Source organism: Trachinotus anak, unplaced genomic scaffold (assembly GCF_046630095.1).
Source record: "Trachinotus anak isolate AG129_WGS33_773 ecotype Australia unplaced genomic scaffold, CSIRO_AGI_Tana_v1 ptg000037l, whole genome shotgun sequence".
NCBI lineage: Eukaryota > Metazoa > Chordata > Actinopteri > Carangiformes > Carangidae > Trachinotus > Trachinotus anak.
In genome coordinates, this window is record NW_027273888.1 from 132,461 (window position 1) to 150,853 (window position 18,393).

The window sequence follows — 18,393 nt, forward strand, 5'->3', positions numbered from 1 at the left end:
TTGGCCTCTGAGAAACTTTTAACATTTTATAACCTAAACTACTACTGTCAACACACCGTGATCTCCACTCATCATCAGCCTGTGATCAGTGTCAGGTGCTGCTGCTCAAAGGTTTGATTAAATCATGACCTGCAGGCTTCATTTCACATGGATGTGAATTATTCCACAGTTTAAGCCTGTGTCGCCTTAATGTGGCACATTTGAAGGTATTAACCACATGTGAACAGCTGACTGGGACCATCCTGAGCTGCAGGAGCTGGATCACACTCTGAGACCTTGAGATCCTTTTGATCTGAGCAGCAAAGTTTAAAGACTGAAAATGGCTCAAATCCAACATGAAAGCTTTTGAGTCTCAGCTCTAATCTTAATCTTTAATTTGGAACAGCAGCTTTAAATTCAGCTTCTGGTTGTGCAGGTTGACTCTGTGAGCTGCAGTTACATCAGAGACTCCAGGGCCAATAAACATCACAGACTGGAGGTTCAGAGCATTGTGCTAATAGAACTGAGGTTTCCTGAGGTGCTGAAGTGAAAAAGGAGGAAAGAGAAGGAGAAAGATCTGAATTCAGGCCCTGAACAGTGAAAATACTCCACCACAAGTACTGGTGTTCAAAATCTGATTATTATCAAAGTATCAAAAGTAAAAGTACTTATTATGCAGTGAAGTGTCTCCTGTGACTGACTGTGAATATTATGGGCTGTGATATTAATACTGATGCATCAATGTTTCAGCAGCTGCTCCAGGTGGAGCTGGTTCTAACTGGTTCATATACATTCAACTAGTTTAGTCTAGTGGTTCTCAACATAGGGGTCAGCCCCTCTGAAGGTCGTGAGATGATTAATTGGAAGACACAAGAAAAATCAAAGTTCTGATACACAACTTGGATTCTACCAAAAACACTTTTCTTTAATATTTTTAATATTGGATAATTTGACCTTTTTGTACGGTGGCCCTGAGAGCTCAACTTAAGAAAACACATGCAATCAGACAAAACAATCAAATTGATGAAGATGTTATCTGAATTGTTGTCTGTTTGGTTGTGTTTTCTTAAGTAGTAGTGTTTTGAGCCTTCAGGGCCACCGTATCTTTGGTCCTGAAACTGTAGAATCTCAGAGGTGATCTTACAGTTTCTGTTTGGTGGAGCTGCAAACATCTCATCAGCATCTGAAAAACAGCATGAGGCCAGAGCTACAGTACAGGTCAAACAGGTTTTCAACCACTGGTTTATTCTTAAATAATGTATTTTATGTTGGTTTGTTTTTTAAGTAGAGTAAAAAGGACAATATTTCCCTCTGAAATAAAGTCGAGGTAGGAAGTAACAGAAAATGAAAATACCTGAGAAAAGTATCTCAACAATGAACTTGAATCATGAAGTCATCAGCTGAGTGATCAGTGCAGCTTTAAACATCAGTGTGGAGTGAGGAAGAAGACGACAGCGGAGCTCCAGTTGATAGATAGCACACCGTTTTATTAGTATATTTAGCTTTGTGACGTACAGCTCGGGAGGAAAACAAAAGAAACCAAAAAACAAACAAAACTAAATGGTCACAACTTTTTTTTTTTTTTTTTTTTTAAGTCCAGAAACATTTCAGCCTTAGCAGTGACATCACACGAAAGAAAGCTCAGTTTTTCGATCATTGGTTTCTTTGTCATGGACCAGAGTGATATGTTCTCGTTGTTTCAGGCTAAACGAACGAACACGCCTGTACCGCAAACAGAAATAAAATAACCCAAGATTTCTTTTTTAATGTCTTTTTTTTTTTTCCTCGATCATTTAAGATGCTTCACATATATTATCAACATTTTCCAAAGAATCAAAATAATTAGCCACAGTTACTGGAAAAAGGTATCCACTGTTATATATAATAATAATCATAATAATAATAAACACAATAAATATAAAAAGAATTTTTGATATAATTTATATGGTATCAAAGAGAGAGGGAAATGGGCCTTCAGTTAGACGAGTTTTTACAAAAGTGATGTCCTTTTTTTTTTTCCTGAGGTTGAGTTTTGTCATCTGCAGGTTAAAGTTTTGCTAAATATACTAATAGACTAAGAGACCCGGCACACAGGGTCTGTAATGGCTTATCATTCACTGAGGAATCACCTCCACCGGGTCGCAGTCACACCAGCGGAGGTGTCATTGTGGCCCCACTGTGATTTTGTGTGCTGTGGAGTTAGCTGAGAGGTCGAAGGTCAGCCCCCCCCCCCCCCCCCCCCCCAGAGCCAAACAAACACACAACTCGACTACCCCCCTCCTCTTCCCAAACAATCAGTTTCAGTCGTGTGACGTTTCTTCACCAAGCAAAAAAAAAACAAACACTTTTTCTCCACAAGCAAGCCGTTAGCATTCCTCCAGGAAACACAGGTGCACCTTTAAGCATCTCAATGCTAGCTAAATGCTAACGAGGCAGGGTTTAAAAACTAAAGCAGGAGCCCGGTGAAAAAAGGTGACCGACTGAAACTCAAACCGTCCCCTCATGCGATAGGCTTCTGTGTAAAACGGTGATAATTGTATTCAGACGCAGTCCCATTTCCCTTCAGTGTGTGGGGAAGGAGTCAGATCAACTGAAAACAGGAATGAGGGGAAAGAGACAGAGGAGAGAGGAGGGATAGAAGGATAGAGAGATGAGAAGAAACCAAACAGAAAACAAAACCAGAAAGAATCTCAAAAATCTGTACATGTAAACATCACACTTCCACTGAGTCAAATCATGAGGAGAATACAGGTTTCTAGTTGGTATTACTGTGGGTGCAAAGCCCCGGTGCAGGAAATCAAGACAATCAAGAGTCTGGTACAAAGTCAGGTGAAGACAGAGAGAAGAGTCAAATATCTAAAAATGAGAAAAGAACAGGATCTAAAGCACCACGGAGAAGAACAAAAATAAAAAAACAGTAAAACTTAACGGCTCAGGAGGCCTTTTTTAAAAAATTTCGACAGTAGTAGCTGTACACGGTGCCCTGATAGAAAAATAAAAATAGCTCCGTTATTTTTTCTCCTTCATTTTTTTTCTGTGTGTGTGTGTGTATTGAGCTTTACATCTGAGCAGACTGGTTTCAGAAGTGTGTGATGGTTTGCAGGGACCCGGCCAGCGTCATGGCTCCTCTGATGGTCTGAGTCTGGAGGATTTAATGACTCTGAGTCTGAAACTGCCTCCACAGAGATGTGTGATTGCTCACAGTCGCCACCACAAGAACACTGAAGACACAGAGTCACAACATCTGTAATATCCTGGAAATTTAAGGACTTTTAAAGGAACAGTCCAACATTTTTGGAAATATGCTAATTCCCTACCAGCCCCTCTAAAGCTCTATCTGCTGTTTAACTGGTGGGTATGTGCAGGACTATTTCTTGGCCCACTTCCCTGTTAAATAGTCTGACACACAACCCCCCCTGTAAAACCTGGATATTTTGACACTTTTTGCTAATTAAACAAATAATATACAACATTAATTAGTGAGTTTTAGAGGCACTGGAAAGAAGACAGAGCCAGGCTAGCTTTCCAGTCTTTATGCTAAGCTAAGTTAACCAGCGATCAACTATGGACACACAAGAGTGGTACTGATCTTCTCCTCCATCTCTCAGTGGGAAAGTGAATGAGCACATTTCCTATAATGTCTTTAAATGTGCAAAAAAAAAGAAAAAGAATGAGAGAAATTTATATTCCAGAAAATCTAAAGATAAAACAGACAGAATTAAAGGAAATAGAACAGGTCATAAGAGAAATATTTTTACTGCCTTTAAATGTTCTTTTTGCTCAAAGATCTAGAGAAAGTTTGTGACTCTAAAAAAAAACCCAAAAAAACCCATGCAGATTTAAAGAGACTGAAAGCTCTGTGGTGAAAAAGCTGCCAGTTGTGAAGAAGCTGTACATCAGCAGATAAACTGACCTTTCTGTTTCACCTTTGATTCAGTGACTCTGCACATACCGGAGTCTCTGCTCCGTGCGAGCTGTAGCAACCCACGTCTCTACTTCTACTTCTGTGGTGTCTGAGAAGTGAGGAGGACCTCCACACTCCTCCTCAGGCCTCCCAGAGTGAAATCCCTGTTTCACAGTGGATCAGTGCAGGATCACAGTCGTACAGCCCTGTCGCTGTCTGTGGTGTCAACGTTTAAACCAGAAGTGACGAGACAGTGAGGACAGGAGTTACTGGACAGTAAAGGTCAGTATGAAGCTTAGATTTCCCTCCAGTGATTCAGGAGGAGAAGAAGAGCTCATTGTGGTGATGCCGGTTGGCTCCAGTGTTTGTTGACATCCGTGTTTGGAATGTGCAGTGTAGGCATACGGAGTGAAGCTGAGTATTGTACAAAATATCTTCTCAGAAAAAAACACTTTACTCGCACTACAAAATATATTTATAAAATCATAACATTAAGAACAATCCAAACATTGATAATTGATAATCATGTAATACTAAAAAATAGAAATCAGATAGAAATGTGTTGGCTGTTTGCTCGGCGAGTAAAGACGTCAACAATGACAACAACAGGAGGAGGAGGAGGAGATCTGGAGGAGGAACGCTCTGATTATGGCTAAAACACTCAGATTATTCTCCCAGTCTGTCCTACTGGATACAACAGACACAGGGATGGAAATCAAACAGTGAGCAAATTACACCTTTCAAAGATTGTCATTTGCCTAGTTTTTTTATTTTTATTTTATAAAGTTGTTGGTGTTTTTTGTCTGTGATGCTGTTCTGTAGCCATCCGGCTTTGAAGTAAACCGACCTGGGCTCAGAAACACGTAGAAAACCTTCAGAACATCTTCTCTGAGGTTAACACAGGATGTCATCACCAAGGAACCAATGAGAGAGTCCCGAGTCCCACCAGCCTGGCTCTTCTGACCAATCAGAGCCATTCAAAGGATTTCCTGTTGCCTGCTGTGTATTCAACACATCTTATGACTTATGAGTCTCTGCTACCGACACCAGGAGTGAAACCTTTGGGGCCGATCTCAGAGGTTCAATCATGTTTGGTAAAATGAAATAATCTGAAACAAGGATCAAACTCAGACGGAGGGGAGGAGGAAGAGAAGAAGGAGGAGGAAGAGGGGGATGGACTGCAATAAGAGCCTCTTCACCTTCTACAGAGCATCTTAAACTGCTCTTTTTTACATTATTAGGAATTCAAAGTGAGCAAAATATTTTTTTTTAACAGTGATTGAACCTCATTAAACAAGCGTGAGCAAAATTCAACAGATTTTAGGCTCATTTTAGGTCCCAACATGAAGTTTAGGGCCTAAAGTCTAAGAATCATATGGTCTCTTTTCTAACAAAGACAGCAGGGGTTAAACTGGATTAAATGTTGCTGTTGCATAAACATCTCAACTCCTACTGCAGCTCTATTCCTTTTTTTTCATCTAGAATTTGATATTATCCTTCATTTCCTGTCAGAATGTGTATGACTTCCTTCATTTGTTAAAAATGTGTTTTGGAGGTTTGAGGTTTTTGTTGCACAGCAGCAGCAACATTTTTCAGTCACTTCTGAAGGACCTGGTGTGTTCAGGCTCAGACTGAATCCACCAGTGTCAGGATGTTGGGACTGAAATCCCTCCTGAAATCAGAAACTGAAAACCACTTGGTTCTGCTTTGATCTGAGGGACCGTCGCACACATGGCTGCAGGACTCATCTGCAGTCTGTCCAAGTTCACACAGCTTCTCCCACTGCCTGACTTCAGTGTTTCCTGACTCATTACCTATTTACTGTTGGGGAAATATCAGATACAAAACTGCCTTCAAATTAAGAGTCAATTGTTCTCATTATCTGAGTGTTTGTGTGACTCAGGTCCCTCGGACAGAGCAGAATGTGGATCAGTGAGCACATCTGGACCGATCAAGGTGTCCCACAGGAGCTGAGTCTCTCCCAACACCGAAAACCAGGCAGACTCGACAGAACCATTGGCAGAATGTGAGCACAGTGAGGATCAAACAGGAGGAGAGAGGGACGAGACACTGGTGTCGTTACAGTCTGATGCTGGGGTTCAGGAAGCCAAATAACACTGAACATGTAGAAATCAGCAAGTAAAGACGCTGGAATTTGGGAGAAATTTGAGGAGAAATTGATTGTACCTGTGTTTCAAATCAAATGTTAACTTTGAAGTAAAAACAAATTTATTGTCGTGAGAAAACTACAACAACTAGACTTAAAACACCACCTAATAAATAAAATAAAAGTCACACTCCAACATGTCTGACTTCTGTGACATCATCGCCCCCTCCCTCTCTCATGTTTCTCTTCTAGTTGGGTCAATTTTTTTTGCATATTTCTCTTGTTTGTGTGATCAGAGCACTTTGAACAGAGCTTCCTGTTTCATGACAGAGAACAAAAATAAACCAAAATCTACATCTAATGTGTCATGTAAATAATTTATATTTTCCACATTTCAGACTAATTTGAACTCGACGTGGCACATGGATGATAATCCGTTTGGATGGAGGTTCTGTGTTTCTGGACACAGGTGTGAGCGGCTTTCACATGTCCCCACAGTGCTCGTCACCACCATCACTGCGAGCAGCCTGGCACCAACACAAACCATCTGAAGACCAGTGAACACTTTGATTATCAGCTGCATTGCAAAAAAACACAACCCCACCACCCCTCCGCTCTCAGCAGTGCAAGTAGGGGAGGGGGTCCCTCCTGGGAAACATGCATACATACACAGAGAGAGCCCCCCCCCTTTAAATCACAGATGACTGTTGCTTCGCTCAGTGTGCAAAAAGGGAGCAAATTCCAGTGACACGACAGTGGGACTGAGCAGAAACCACAGTGGATGCAGAAAGCGACGCCTCAGGAGGAAATAAGCCAACCAGGAGCTGCTAGATGCATCACGTGGTTCAAAACACCCCCTGATAGAAAATTCATCACTCCAACCAGAAGATTTGGCTCATTTTAGTGGCAATGACAACCAGTGCCACAGCTCCTGAAAGGAACAGTTCAACAGTTTGGGAAATATGATTATTTGTTTTCTTACCGAGAGCGGGATGAGAAGATTGATACCACTCTCATGGAGCTAAAGCCAGCAGCCGATTAGCTTAGCTTAGCATAAAGACTAGAAACAGGTAGAAAACATTAGCCTCTTAATACAATATGTCTTGTTTGTTCAATTAGTAGGACAACCGGCTCTTTGTTTTTTTATGTGCAGGGGGTGGGGGGTTGGGGGCTGTTTGTTGGGACTATTTCTTGTCCACAAGCAGTAACTTTCAGCACATTGCCCCCATGTGAAACCACAACCTGTGATTTTATCCCCTTGTTTTTTGTGTCGATTAAATAAACAACATGTGACGTGTCCTAGTAGGACTCCGTTACCTCTGAACACACACAGGCTCACTGTGTTACCCTGTTTCCAGTATTTATGCTAAGCTAACAGTCCCTAGGCTAAAGCTTTATATTTCAGTTACATCAATCTTCTCTGAGGAAGAGAGCGAACAAGCAAATTTCCCCAAATGTCAAACTCTTCCTGTCCAGCGGGACAGGAGGAGGCTGTGGCTCGACTCTGCGCAGGAGCACAGGTGCAGCAGAGGCCTGTGGGAGCAGCCAGGTGTCCAGGAAATATCATTTCCAGGTTCTCAATAGTTTGGCAAGATAAAACAAAAACTACCTTCATATGGTGTAAAAACAACATGGCTGAAAGAAAAACCTGCTCTTTTCATAATGAACTTATACAAGTTATCTGCAGTAACTTAGTCTCATATCTGATATCTCATAAAACAGTTATTCACAGACGTATCGGCCCCGTTGAGTGTGGACTTGTTGGCCTGGTGTGGAGTGCTGTGGTGAACGTGCTACCACATCCCTCCCTGCGCCCTCCACAGGGTGAAAACACAGGAAAGAAAGAACGAGGGAATTCACAGTCAGAAAGTCACAAACACGACATTAATCGAGCCCTATGAAGCGAAAACAAAGAAGCCAACCAACCAGTCTGAGAGAGCAGAGACATGTGAGCGAGTTTTCTCTAACACAACAAACAGTGAGTCTTTGTGTTGTTTTGGTTTGGTTGTGGTCGAGCTGAAGGTTCGGTCAAGGTCGCAGGAGGTTGGTTGGTCAGGTTCCCATGGGGCACTGCAGCTAACGCCCGCCGTTGTTGAGGTTTCAGGTCTATGGTAGAAGGTCCAGTTTGTGTATAGCAGCAGCAACATGAAAGTTCATAATAATAATAATAATAATAATAATAGTAATGGCCATCTCAGAGTTTAACAGACAAACACAGTAAAACAGAGCAGTCCTCCTCTTCCTCTGAAACCTGGACCGGACCAGGGAGGAGAGGAGGAAGAGGAGGATGTTTAGGTCCACGAAGAAAAAGTGTAGAGTAGGTCCAATGGAGAGAAGAAGAAGAAGAAGAGAGGGAGGGAGGGGTGTTAAAACAGAATCATGAGGTTTCGTTGGTGTCACATCTACATTTGTAAAAAGTAGAAGCGGGAGGTAAAATTGCCACAACATTTAACCCCCCCTTTACTTAAGAAATACCCCCCACCCCCTCCCCTCCACACCCACACACCCCACCCCCCACCTCCCAGAGAAATACACTCCTGTCAACCTCAGCTCTGATTATATACAGCAGCACATGAACGAACCCGCACAGACGAAAGAAAAGTGTAAAGATGTGAAACGTTCACAACATCACTTCTTCAAATGCTTTGTCGTCTCCACGTTACACGTCTTTTGTGCAATTTAGTTCGATTCTCCCCCCAAAACATAGAAACCTTGGAGACATCATGTGGTAAAGTAGAAGTAAACTGGCTTCTGGTGGGAATGTTACCATTCATTTGCAGAATGTGTGTGTGTGTGTGTGTGTGTGTGTGTGTGTGTGTGTGTGTGTGTGTGTGTGTGTGTGTGTGTGTGTGTGTGTGTGTGTGTGTGTGTGTGTGTGTGTGTGTGTGTGTGTTGTATATGAACAGAAAATGGAATTGGCAGGTCTGATTTGAGGTATTTCCTGGTGGTCAACATGGCGTCTTGGATGCATAAGTAGCAAGTTGCTCCCTGGGTAAAAGGGGTGTGGATTAGGGGGCAGGGCCAGGGTGAGGTTTCATGTGAGGGAAAAGTGCTATAGGACACAGAGAGCTTATATACAAGCGAGCACAGAAAAAGTTTCTCTCCTCCTTTTTTTTCTTTTCTTTTTTTCTTTTTTAAAACCAAAACAAACAAACTTTTTTTAATCATTTCTTTTCCAGTTCTCATCCTCGGGCCCCTCTGGACTCAGAGTCTTCTCCAGATTTAGTGCTATCTTTAAGATAAGTCAAACCGCTTTTCCTTCTTTCAGTCACTTGGGAAGAGTCACAAAAAAGAAAAAAAAAATGTTCACAGTACTCCCATAAAAAAAAGAAAAATGTAATATTCAATCAAATCAAAAGCAGCCGTCATTTAGCAAACAGCTTCAGTACTAATTCAGGGAGTCATTATTTATTTTAAATTGTTAGGATCGTGAGACAGGATTGGCCGGAGCCCCCGTCAATCAAAACTCAAAAACTTCACTTCTCCCTCCACAAGGGTTCAAAGTCATTTTTTTCTGAAACCACAGCAGCAGTCTTCTTCACCTCCCTCTCCTCCTCCTCTCTTCCCCTCGTCCACACTCCTTCGCTCCGAGTGTAGAGCTGATTGTGAGGTGCTTCCAGAGAGGACAGGCAGAGATTCCTCCAGGGTCCAGGTGCTCTGCTCCTTCTTTTTTTTTAAATCTTTTCCCTCCTCAGGCAGAATTGATGCATTGAGATTGTGGTGGATTGTTTTGGGAAAGGCTGGGGTGAGGTTGGTTGCCCCCCCTCCCCGTCCCAGTTTCCCACTTGTTTTGTCCCAAAATAAAAAGTGGCCACAAAGGAGGGAAGAACAAAAACGAGAGACGGGAGGACGCAGAAGACACAGAACAAACATAATGGGAAGTGTGTGTGTGTGTGTGTGTGTGTGTGTGTGTGTGTGTTCTCCCACATTGCCCCACAAATCAGTTCTGCTGCAGGATGAGGTTCTCCAGCTCGTCAGCTGAGCGCAGCAGGAAGGCGGCTGACTCCCGGTAGCCGGCGATCAGCTGACGCACGGCCGTGATCTCTGGTTGGCTGAGCTGGGTCGACGCCCCGCCCCCGCCGCCACCCCCGCTGCCTCGCCCACCCAGGCTGTTGGCAGTGGTGGAGGAGGAGGAGTTACTGATGTTGGCAGAGGAGAGAGACTTCATGCTGAGGTCTGTGGGGCCTAAAGAGAAGAGGGAAAGATGGATGGAGAGAAATGTTAATGAAGGAGGGAGACAGAGGGAAGGATGGATAAGATGAAGTAAAGGAGAGGAGCCACATGTAGAGGACAGGAAGGATCCAGAGGTAAATGAAGAAGAGGAATAGGAAGAGTTACAGGAAGAATGGAAGAGGAAGAGAGAAACATATGAGAATATCATGACAGTTTTCACTGTATATTTCACTTATACTTTATATTTTCCCTTCTCGTGTTTTTATAATAAACTTTGCAACATGTTAATAACCTGTGGCTGCAATAAAACCTGGTCCAGTTTCCAGGTAACAAGAAGAAAGACCTGAACACATTTATGACGAGGTTACAGAGCCTCCACATGTAGCTACACCTCCAAAAATGTGAGCACATATCTCAGGGTACAGAGGATAAAAAGACTCCACGTGGAGAAATGTGACAGCTTGTGTTTTCTGCTGCAGGTCTGTGATGAACAACATCTTAGAGTTCTCTGCAGTGAACGAGAGAACATAAACATCCTGGTTGTGTTGAATTAGAAAACCTTCCCACTGTGGCTTTTATCTCCCAGTTTTTTCCATCTCAGATTTTTTTGGGGGACTTTGTCTGATCCAGTTGGAGGTGTTGTGTTTTTCGCTGCACAGATTGTTCAGCCCCTCAAGGCTAATTTGTGATATTGGTCTTTATACAGTAAATAAACTTGGTATATGAGGCACATCAACAGGTGAAATCTGATGCTCTGAACACTGATAATCTGCTGCATCATGTAGAAATCCAGGACAATCGCATCTACTGAGTCGTGACCTTGTAGTTGTAAACTTAAGAGTAACTTATCCCCCCTGCCCATCACCTGCTGACCTCCTGACTCACACAGTTCTCTTGTTATCAGAACTATGACTTTGTCTTGAACCTGCATATTTGAACGAGGCCGACATCAGTGTTTAGCGTGTGTGTGTTGTGTGTATGTGTGTGTATGTGTGTGTGTGTGTGCCTGCTTCACTCTGCCATCTGCTGTCTCCTTTCACTGCTTTCTTTTCTTCTGCTGCTCCTTCTTTCATCCCCAAATTACACGTTCATGCTGTTTCCCTCTCATCACTTCCTCTTCTTTTCCCTCCCTCATCACTTTCCCTTCTCTCTCTCCAAACTTCCTGCTGATCCTTTTCTTTACTCTTCCCTCTCTCTATTCAGTCTCCTCCATCTCATCTCTCTCTCCATAAAGACCCTCTCCCTCCATCTTTGACTGCCCTCCCATCCTCACCGTTGCTCTGAGCAGCAGCACCAGTCGTCAGGGAAACGGGGTGTTGCATGGCAGCGCCCAGGCCAGGGTATCCACGGTAACCGTAATTGAGGCCAGCTCCGTTGATGTAGAGCTGGGTGTCCTGGGAGGAGAAGGCTGATGCGGCCAGGGAGTAGGCGGAGTGAGCGAGGGACGCTGGCTCCCTCAGACCTCCTCCACCGCTGGACGGCTTGTCCAGAGAGATCTGCTCATCCTGGCAGAGGGAAATGGAAATGAGGGGTGTCCTTTTCAAAATACAATACAGGAGGCTGGGCGGTCCAACAGTATTAATAAACCAGGCTCATCGAAGTCATAATGAAAACATTTTAGAAGAATAGTTGTGCTGAAGTTCATCAAAACAGTTTTCAAGAAGACAGCACGAGATTTACATCACACACTTACGTGATAGGCTTCAAGGCGCATCCTCTTTGCAGCGTTGCGTGATTCGCTCTCGCAGGCGGCAGCAAGGATGTTCTCAGCCATGGCTGAGGTGAGGTGAGGTGGAGTCGGACGGGTCTGGAGAAAAACAGAATATTATGATGATATTCTGGATTTACACTGTTAGAGAGAGAAACTGTGTAGTGAGAACACATTAGCTGATAGTTAGACACAGACACACAAACATCCACAAAAAGTTTCTAATTTGAACTCTTCCCAATAAAAGGTTCAATTTCAGCGAGGCTGAGTGCTTCACTGATTTTGTGCCAAGTCTGGAGGAAATAAGAGCTAATGGGCTTCATGGTTTATTCTATTTTTAATTCTAATGTGCACGCAACATTGACAAGTCTCCAGTTAGTACCAGTGCATATGCTTTGGTGTCCACTGTTTGAAAGCTATAAAATCCCTGAGGGCATCTTTAACAGAGATTATGGAGAGTGATGCTGATTGTGTTTGAAGGCATGCTGAGCCTTTTGTGTCACAACTGAGAAAACCTTCCTGAGCACCTCAGCACCGTGTAACACACAGTTTAGCAGAAGACTTCACCACTGGGGGGCAGCAGAGGCCTTCCCATGACTGCTTCACCATCACATTGAGAAGCCTGTTAGAGTCCACACAGCATCTGCAGCTCCTCTGCTTTAGTACAGTAACATTGACCTGTTTGCTCTGTGAGAGCATCAGTCAGGAAGAGTCATTAACCACCTGAGCAGTTCCACTGTGCTCACAGCACGAAGGTCTTTCTTACATTCTTTCAAAATTTGTGCAGATTTCAGTGGACTAATTATCTGTGCTGCTGCTTCCTGCTGATGTGGTGTTAACTGCACACACCCATCAGTTCAGTTTATCACTTAATATCCACCTGACTTGAAACAGCTCTGAAGCAAATACACACACATGACGAAATGCTGCTGCATTGTCTTTACTAGCTCTTAAATTGAGATATTCTGCACCGGGTCACAGGTGTAAACGGATATAAATTGACTGGAGCGTGCTGTTTCTATAGCTACAACAATTTAAAGGCACGTTTTATCATCTTCTCACTGAAGATGATAATTGTTTGTTGCTAGTCGTCCATCTTGCAGTGAGAGCTGCAGCTTATTCTGTTTGATCAAACTATATATACAAGACAAAAATGTAAACAATCCATTTTTTTTTTTAACTTAAAGTTGTTTTAATGGATGTTAATAAAATGTAGGAAGTAACAAACAACCAGGACTGAACCCTCTGAATGTTAAACTTTATAAAAAAGATGCATTTTGTAAAATTTCAAGTGAGTCAGAATCAGATTTTTGATCTGATGAACACTGACAGGAACCATCAGTCATGTAATGGAAGATACATTAAAAATAATTGTCATTGACATTGTTTTTTATTCATATTCCTAAACAGTCTTGTGTTAGTATGATTGTGTTTCCAGTCTGAAATCATTACTGAACATTTTTCAGTCTTTTAAAATCATGTGTGATATGTGTATTTCCTTTAGTTCTGTACCTGGATTTGTTTCTCTGTTTGTGTTTTTTCAGGAACATGCGAAAAGATCTCAAGTCTTGTTTTTTCTGTTCTGAGGATCCCTCAGCTGTCGGGCTGAGTCCTCAGAGAGCAGATATGAAGGTATGTTGGTGTAAATATGAGCTCATCTCTTTGGATGTTGGTGAATCATAATAGATGAGAAGACTGTCTGACATGAAGTGAATTTGCTTGTATCTAATATTTATTTTGATTCAGGGTTGGAGGTGGGACCTCACGCCTAACGAGGGGGGTGTGACGGCCTCTGGGCCTCCAGACCAATCACCTGGTTGTTGGGATCTGGGGGAGTCGAGGCAGACGGCCGCCCACCCCGAGCCCGGTTCTGTTGGAGGTTTCTTCCTGTTAAAAGGGAGTTTTTCCTCCCCCCTGTCGCCAAGCGCTTGCTCGTTGTGGGAACTGTTGGGTTTTTCTCTGTAACAAAGTAAGGTCTTGACCTGACCCTGTAAAGTGCCTTGAGATAATGTATATTATGATTTGGCGCTATACAAATAAAATTGAATTGAATTGAATTTAATCCACTAAATACACAGTAACTCATCTACACAGACTCACACCGAACTGAACATGTTTCTATATAATGCTGCATAAAAACAGGATCACATGTCACTGCAACATATAAATGTTCATATGTAACAGATACAAATATCATTCCTGCTATTACTGTTATTATTATTATTATTTGCACTATTACTACTTCAGCTAATTGATCTGAAACAATTAGTTGATCAATAGAAAAGTATTTAGAAACTATTTTCATAATTAGACTATTTTCTGACATTTCATTACAAAAAAAACAAATTGAGAAAATAGTCAGTAAAATACTTGATAATGAAAGTTGATGAAAGTTCAGTTGAGATATCCTGCTAACAGACAAATCAATGCGGTACCTCCATGCCATTCTTCTTCATGCGTCGGCAGGATTTGAGGTAGGTGCGGATACGCTTGCGGGCGCGTTCCTGGAACTCTGGGAACTGTCTGCTGCAGGACTCAATGATGGCCTGGATCTTCTCCTTGGGCTGTTTGGAGATGGGAACCATCCGATCCAAATTTTCGTCCACAAACAGACGCACAAACATCTGCAGGAGAACGACACAGCAAGTGTCAATATGTCTGTGACACTCACTCATTAACTGTGTTTTCTGTCCATTTAAGGAAGAAGCCGACAAAAACACAACTCTGACGTATTTAATCCTCATTAAGTTGTTATGGTGAATGTGTTAGCAAACAGCTGACTCAACCGAAACATTATCATTCATATGGAGCCATGTTTCTGTTTCAAGTTAGACCATCTCCTGTGAAAAATATCTGGCTCTTTAGATATTCTTCTGTCTTCATCAGCTAGAGGCTGAATTTGTCTGTCTGCTGAGTTGTTTTACTTGTATAGCACATTTAACACAGAGTTTGTAGCTCAAGACAATAAAACAATTATAAAACAGCAATAAAGATGTTTGGAAAAAAATAAATAACAGGAGTTAACGTCAGGTAAAAATGAGAAACAATATATAATGACACTTAAATCTGAGTTTAATATGAGGGATTAAAAATTAGAAATTAAAATGAACTTGTACAATAAACACAAATAAATAAATGAATATTAGGGAGAGGTTACTTGAAGACCTATTGCATAAGTAAGGACCTTCTGAAAGTGCTCACTGATGTCGCCTCTTTAATCTCTGCTGGTGAAGTGTTTTTCAAACAGACGAGGCTGTGTCCTCCATGTTTTTATGGGTGTGAGAGTGGCAGCGGGGAACTGGAGGACCTGATGGCACGGGCTGGGACATGTCATATTAGTGGCTCTGTGACACAGGGTACGGCTGAGCCATGTTCTGCTTTGTAGACCATCACAATAAATCAAAAATAAAAGTCACAGGAAGCTGAAATCGGTGCAATGTGCTCACTCTTCCTGGTTCTGGCAGCAGAGATGTTGTTAAACTGATTTTGTGGTGGACAGGAAGTGGACAGAGGGTTTAGCTCCTCGTTTCCAGATGTTTGAGTCATTGCTCAGATAAAAACATTAAAAACAATAAGTGGAGCTTTAAGTTAACTCCTGGATGGATGATGGAGAATCCACTGTGATCAATGACACTAAGGCTTTTAAAAGAGCAACAGAGAGTCGGCTCTTCGATATTTTCTCTTTATGAATATAAGAGGACGTGTTATTGATCCCTGTGGGGACGACACATGACCCAAGTGAAGGCCTGACCCAACACACGGTCTCTGACTCACATTGAAGGCCTTTAGTCTCTCGGGATCGACTCCCTCTGTGTCGTTGATCTTGTCGTTGTCGTCGTGGTCGTCGTGGTCATCGTCGTCATCGTCGGGGGCAACCTGGCTGCCGTGACGCCCCATGGTCAGGTCCTCAGCACTCAAGTCCATCTTCACACTGTCGTAACTGCCGCCCGAACTGTACTGTGGGGACTAAACACACACAGAGACACACACACATATAATAGTGTTTCTATTGTCTCCAACTGTGAGAAATAAACTAAACCAGAAATGAGGAAAGATAAAGAAAGAAAAACCTGATGGACTGTTTTAATGAAGACACTGAAGCATCTAGTACAGAAATACAATACAACACAAACACACACACACACACACACACACACACACACACACACACACACACACACACACACAGGCAAACTGTCCTGTGTAAGAGAGAAAGAGCACTTAATGACTTTGAGTGAAAAGGAGCCTGATTGTGAGTCTGAATGAGTCCGTGTGTGTGTGTGTGTGTGTGTGTGTGTGTGTGTGTGTGTGTGTGTGTGTGTGTGTGCGTGTGTCTGTATTGTATGTAGCTGTGTTTGTGTCTTGCAGGTAGACTGTCTGGCAGTAATACGTTCCCTCCAAGGCCGGAGTGTATTGTTAGTCAGGTTCTGCTATTCAGTTCCGTACAAAGATGGTGAGAGGAGGAAAGAAGGAGAGAGATCTCCTCGGATCGCCCTCCTCCTTCTCCTCCTCTTCCTCCTCCTCCTCCCTCCATCTCTCCTCACTTTATCCTCCAGCTCCATTTCTTGGCTTCTCTTCACAAACAACTGTGTGCGCCTTTTTTTTTTAACAAGCACACCCCACATTAGAAGACAGAGATGCCAACTTAATAAATCAAAGAAAGATTTGGTGTTTGCTAATTGATGATTTGAGTTTTTCACACTGAGCGTGAACAAGTGAAAGAAGAGGCTCCTGCTATTTACTCAGTTGAGAGTGTGCCGACAACAGCAGGAAGGACAGAAAGCTGAGGAGAAGCTGTGCTATTGGAAGTCATGATAAAATACTAAAAGACTTTCTCCCTTTCTCAGTGGTTTCTTTATATAGTAACCTTGACAACAAAAGGCACGCCCTCATTCATAAATGAAATAGTGGTTTTATTTTTTTTCATTAACATTATTTTTTTGGCCTTTTCATGCCTTTATTGGATTAGAGACAGGAAATGGGGAGGCAGAGAGAGGGGGAGTGACACGCAGGATAGGGCCGCCCGGCGCGGGATTCAAACCAGGGCTGCCTGCAGTGAGGACTATAGCCTCAACACATGGGACGGGTGCGCTACCCACTGAGCTAAACACCACCCCAGAAATAGTGGTTTTAATCTGTTTCATTTGGTTACCTGTCAATGACGTCAGATCCCATATGTGTCTTGTTGTTGTCCTGAATGTTTTTCAATAAAGATTGAAAAAAAAAAACTGACAAGGCCTGAGGCTCTAAATCACTAATGAGTTTATGTTTGTGCTTGTCAGGTCTCACCTTGCCCCCATAGTCCCTGCTGTCTCGGTCCAGTCGCAGCTCGGCAGTGTGTGCGTGGGACTGGGAGTGTGTGTTGGGAGTGTGTGCGTTATGTGTGTGAGGAGTGTGTGTGTGCGGCAGCGGCAGAGGCAGGGCCGGGTGTGGAGCCAGGGGAGGTTTGGCAGCCAGTGGGTACTTCCTGCGGAGCTCCTCGGGCGCGTTGGGATGCAGAGCACCGAGCAGGGCCGCAGCCGCTGCTGACACGGTGACGGGCAGGTGAGAGGTGGACAGGGGCAGGCGCTTTGGGGGCGGGTCACTCAGGTTGATTGGCTGCTGGTCCTCAGATGATGAGGAAGAGGAAGTCGGCGTGCTGAAGTCAAGCGGAGCTGGGCCACCATTGCCATTGACGACCTCAGTTTCCCTAACGATGGTGCCGTCCATCACAGTGGAGGAGGGAGGGGTCAGCGCAGGCAGGCCGTTCCCACTGCCGCTCTCTGAGGACGAATCATCTGCAAGAGGAGAGAAGGTAGAGACACATTTCAATCAGGGTCAAAGTTCACCCACATTACAATCATAAAAAACAAACATATTATCTCAGTTACTTTAGTGGATGTCTAATATAATTGTTGTTCTGGATGTTTCACTGTGTGAGCTCATGTTGTCATAAACTGTCGTCTGAGAGATTCTGTCACAGACACAGTGGAGGTATTTTCTGGATAATTCAGACGTCCCTGTTTTCACTGGATCTACTTTCTGCTTCTATCTTTTTAAAAACCTTTGACTTGTTGAGCTTTTATTTTATAGATGTTTTGTAGAGATAATAGCTTTTACTTTGTCCTCTTTCACTGTTCTCCTGCCTGTAAAGCACTGTGTAATGTCTGCATATAAATGAAGTGAAGCACAACAGCACATAAAAAAGCCAATAAAACCGTGAAACCGAAGAAATATAAAAACAGCGTATTCAAAGAAAATGCCCTCAATTAATTCTAGGGTTAGCTTAGCATTTAAAACGGCCAATAAGCTACATATTACAACACATTATTATTAATTCAATGAATTACATATTATTACAGAATTAGTATGTTGCTGCATAAAGTTCATGTGACATATTATTAGTGTATTGACATCACAACAACAGCAAACTCATCTGTCTGTAACTGTGGCTGATAACAGAGAGCTCTTCTGTATGAACTGGTCCTGAACATTACAGATGTCATATGACAGCTGTTACAGAAACTGTCCTCTATAGACACA

The 18,393-nt window shown here is 42.9% G+C and overlaps 1 protein-coding gene across 2 annotated transcripts in view; it reads right to left on the reverse strand.

The window, feature by feature from the left end:
• Positions 1 to 8,778: 8,778 nt before the first annotated feature.
• The window catches only part of LOC139614747 (nucleolar protein 4-like), a 139,784-nt gene continuing 130,169 nt past the window's right edge, over positions 8,779 to 18,393 (reverse strand). For both annotated transcript variants that reach the window (XM_071472294.1, XM_071472295.1), the window contains 6 exons: positions 17,161 to 17,648; positions 15,646 to 15,837; positions 14,307 to 14,495; positions 11,857 to 11,970; positions 11,437 to 11,668; positions 8,779 to 10,175 (listed from right to left, as the gene is read on the reverse strand). In XM_071472294.1, the coding sequence (XP_071328395.1) occupies positions 9,931 to 10,175; positions 11,437 to 11,668; positions 11,857 to 11,970; positions 14,307 to 14,495; positions 15,646 to 15,837; positions 17,161 to 17,648 (1,460 nt within the window). In that variant the 3' untranslated portion in view covers positions 8,779 to 9,930. The remainder of the gene's footprint in view (positions 10,176 to 11,436; positions 11,669 to 11,856; positions 11,971 to 14,306; positions 14,496 to 15,645; positions 15,838 to 17,160; positions 17,649 to 18,393) is intronic.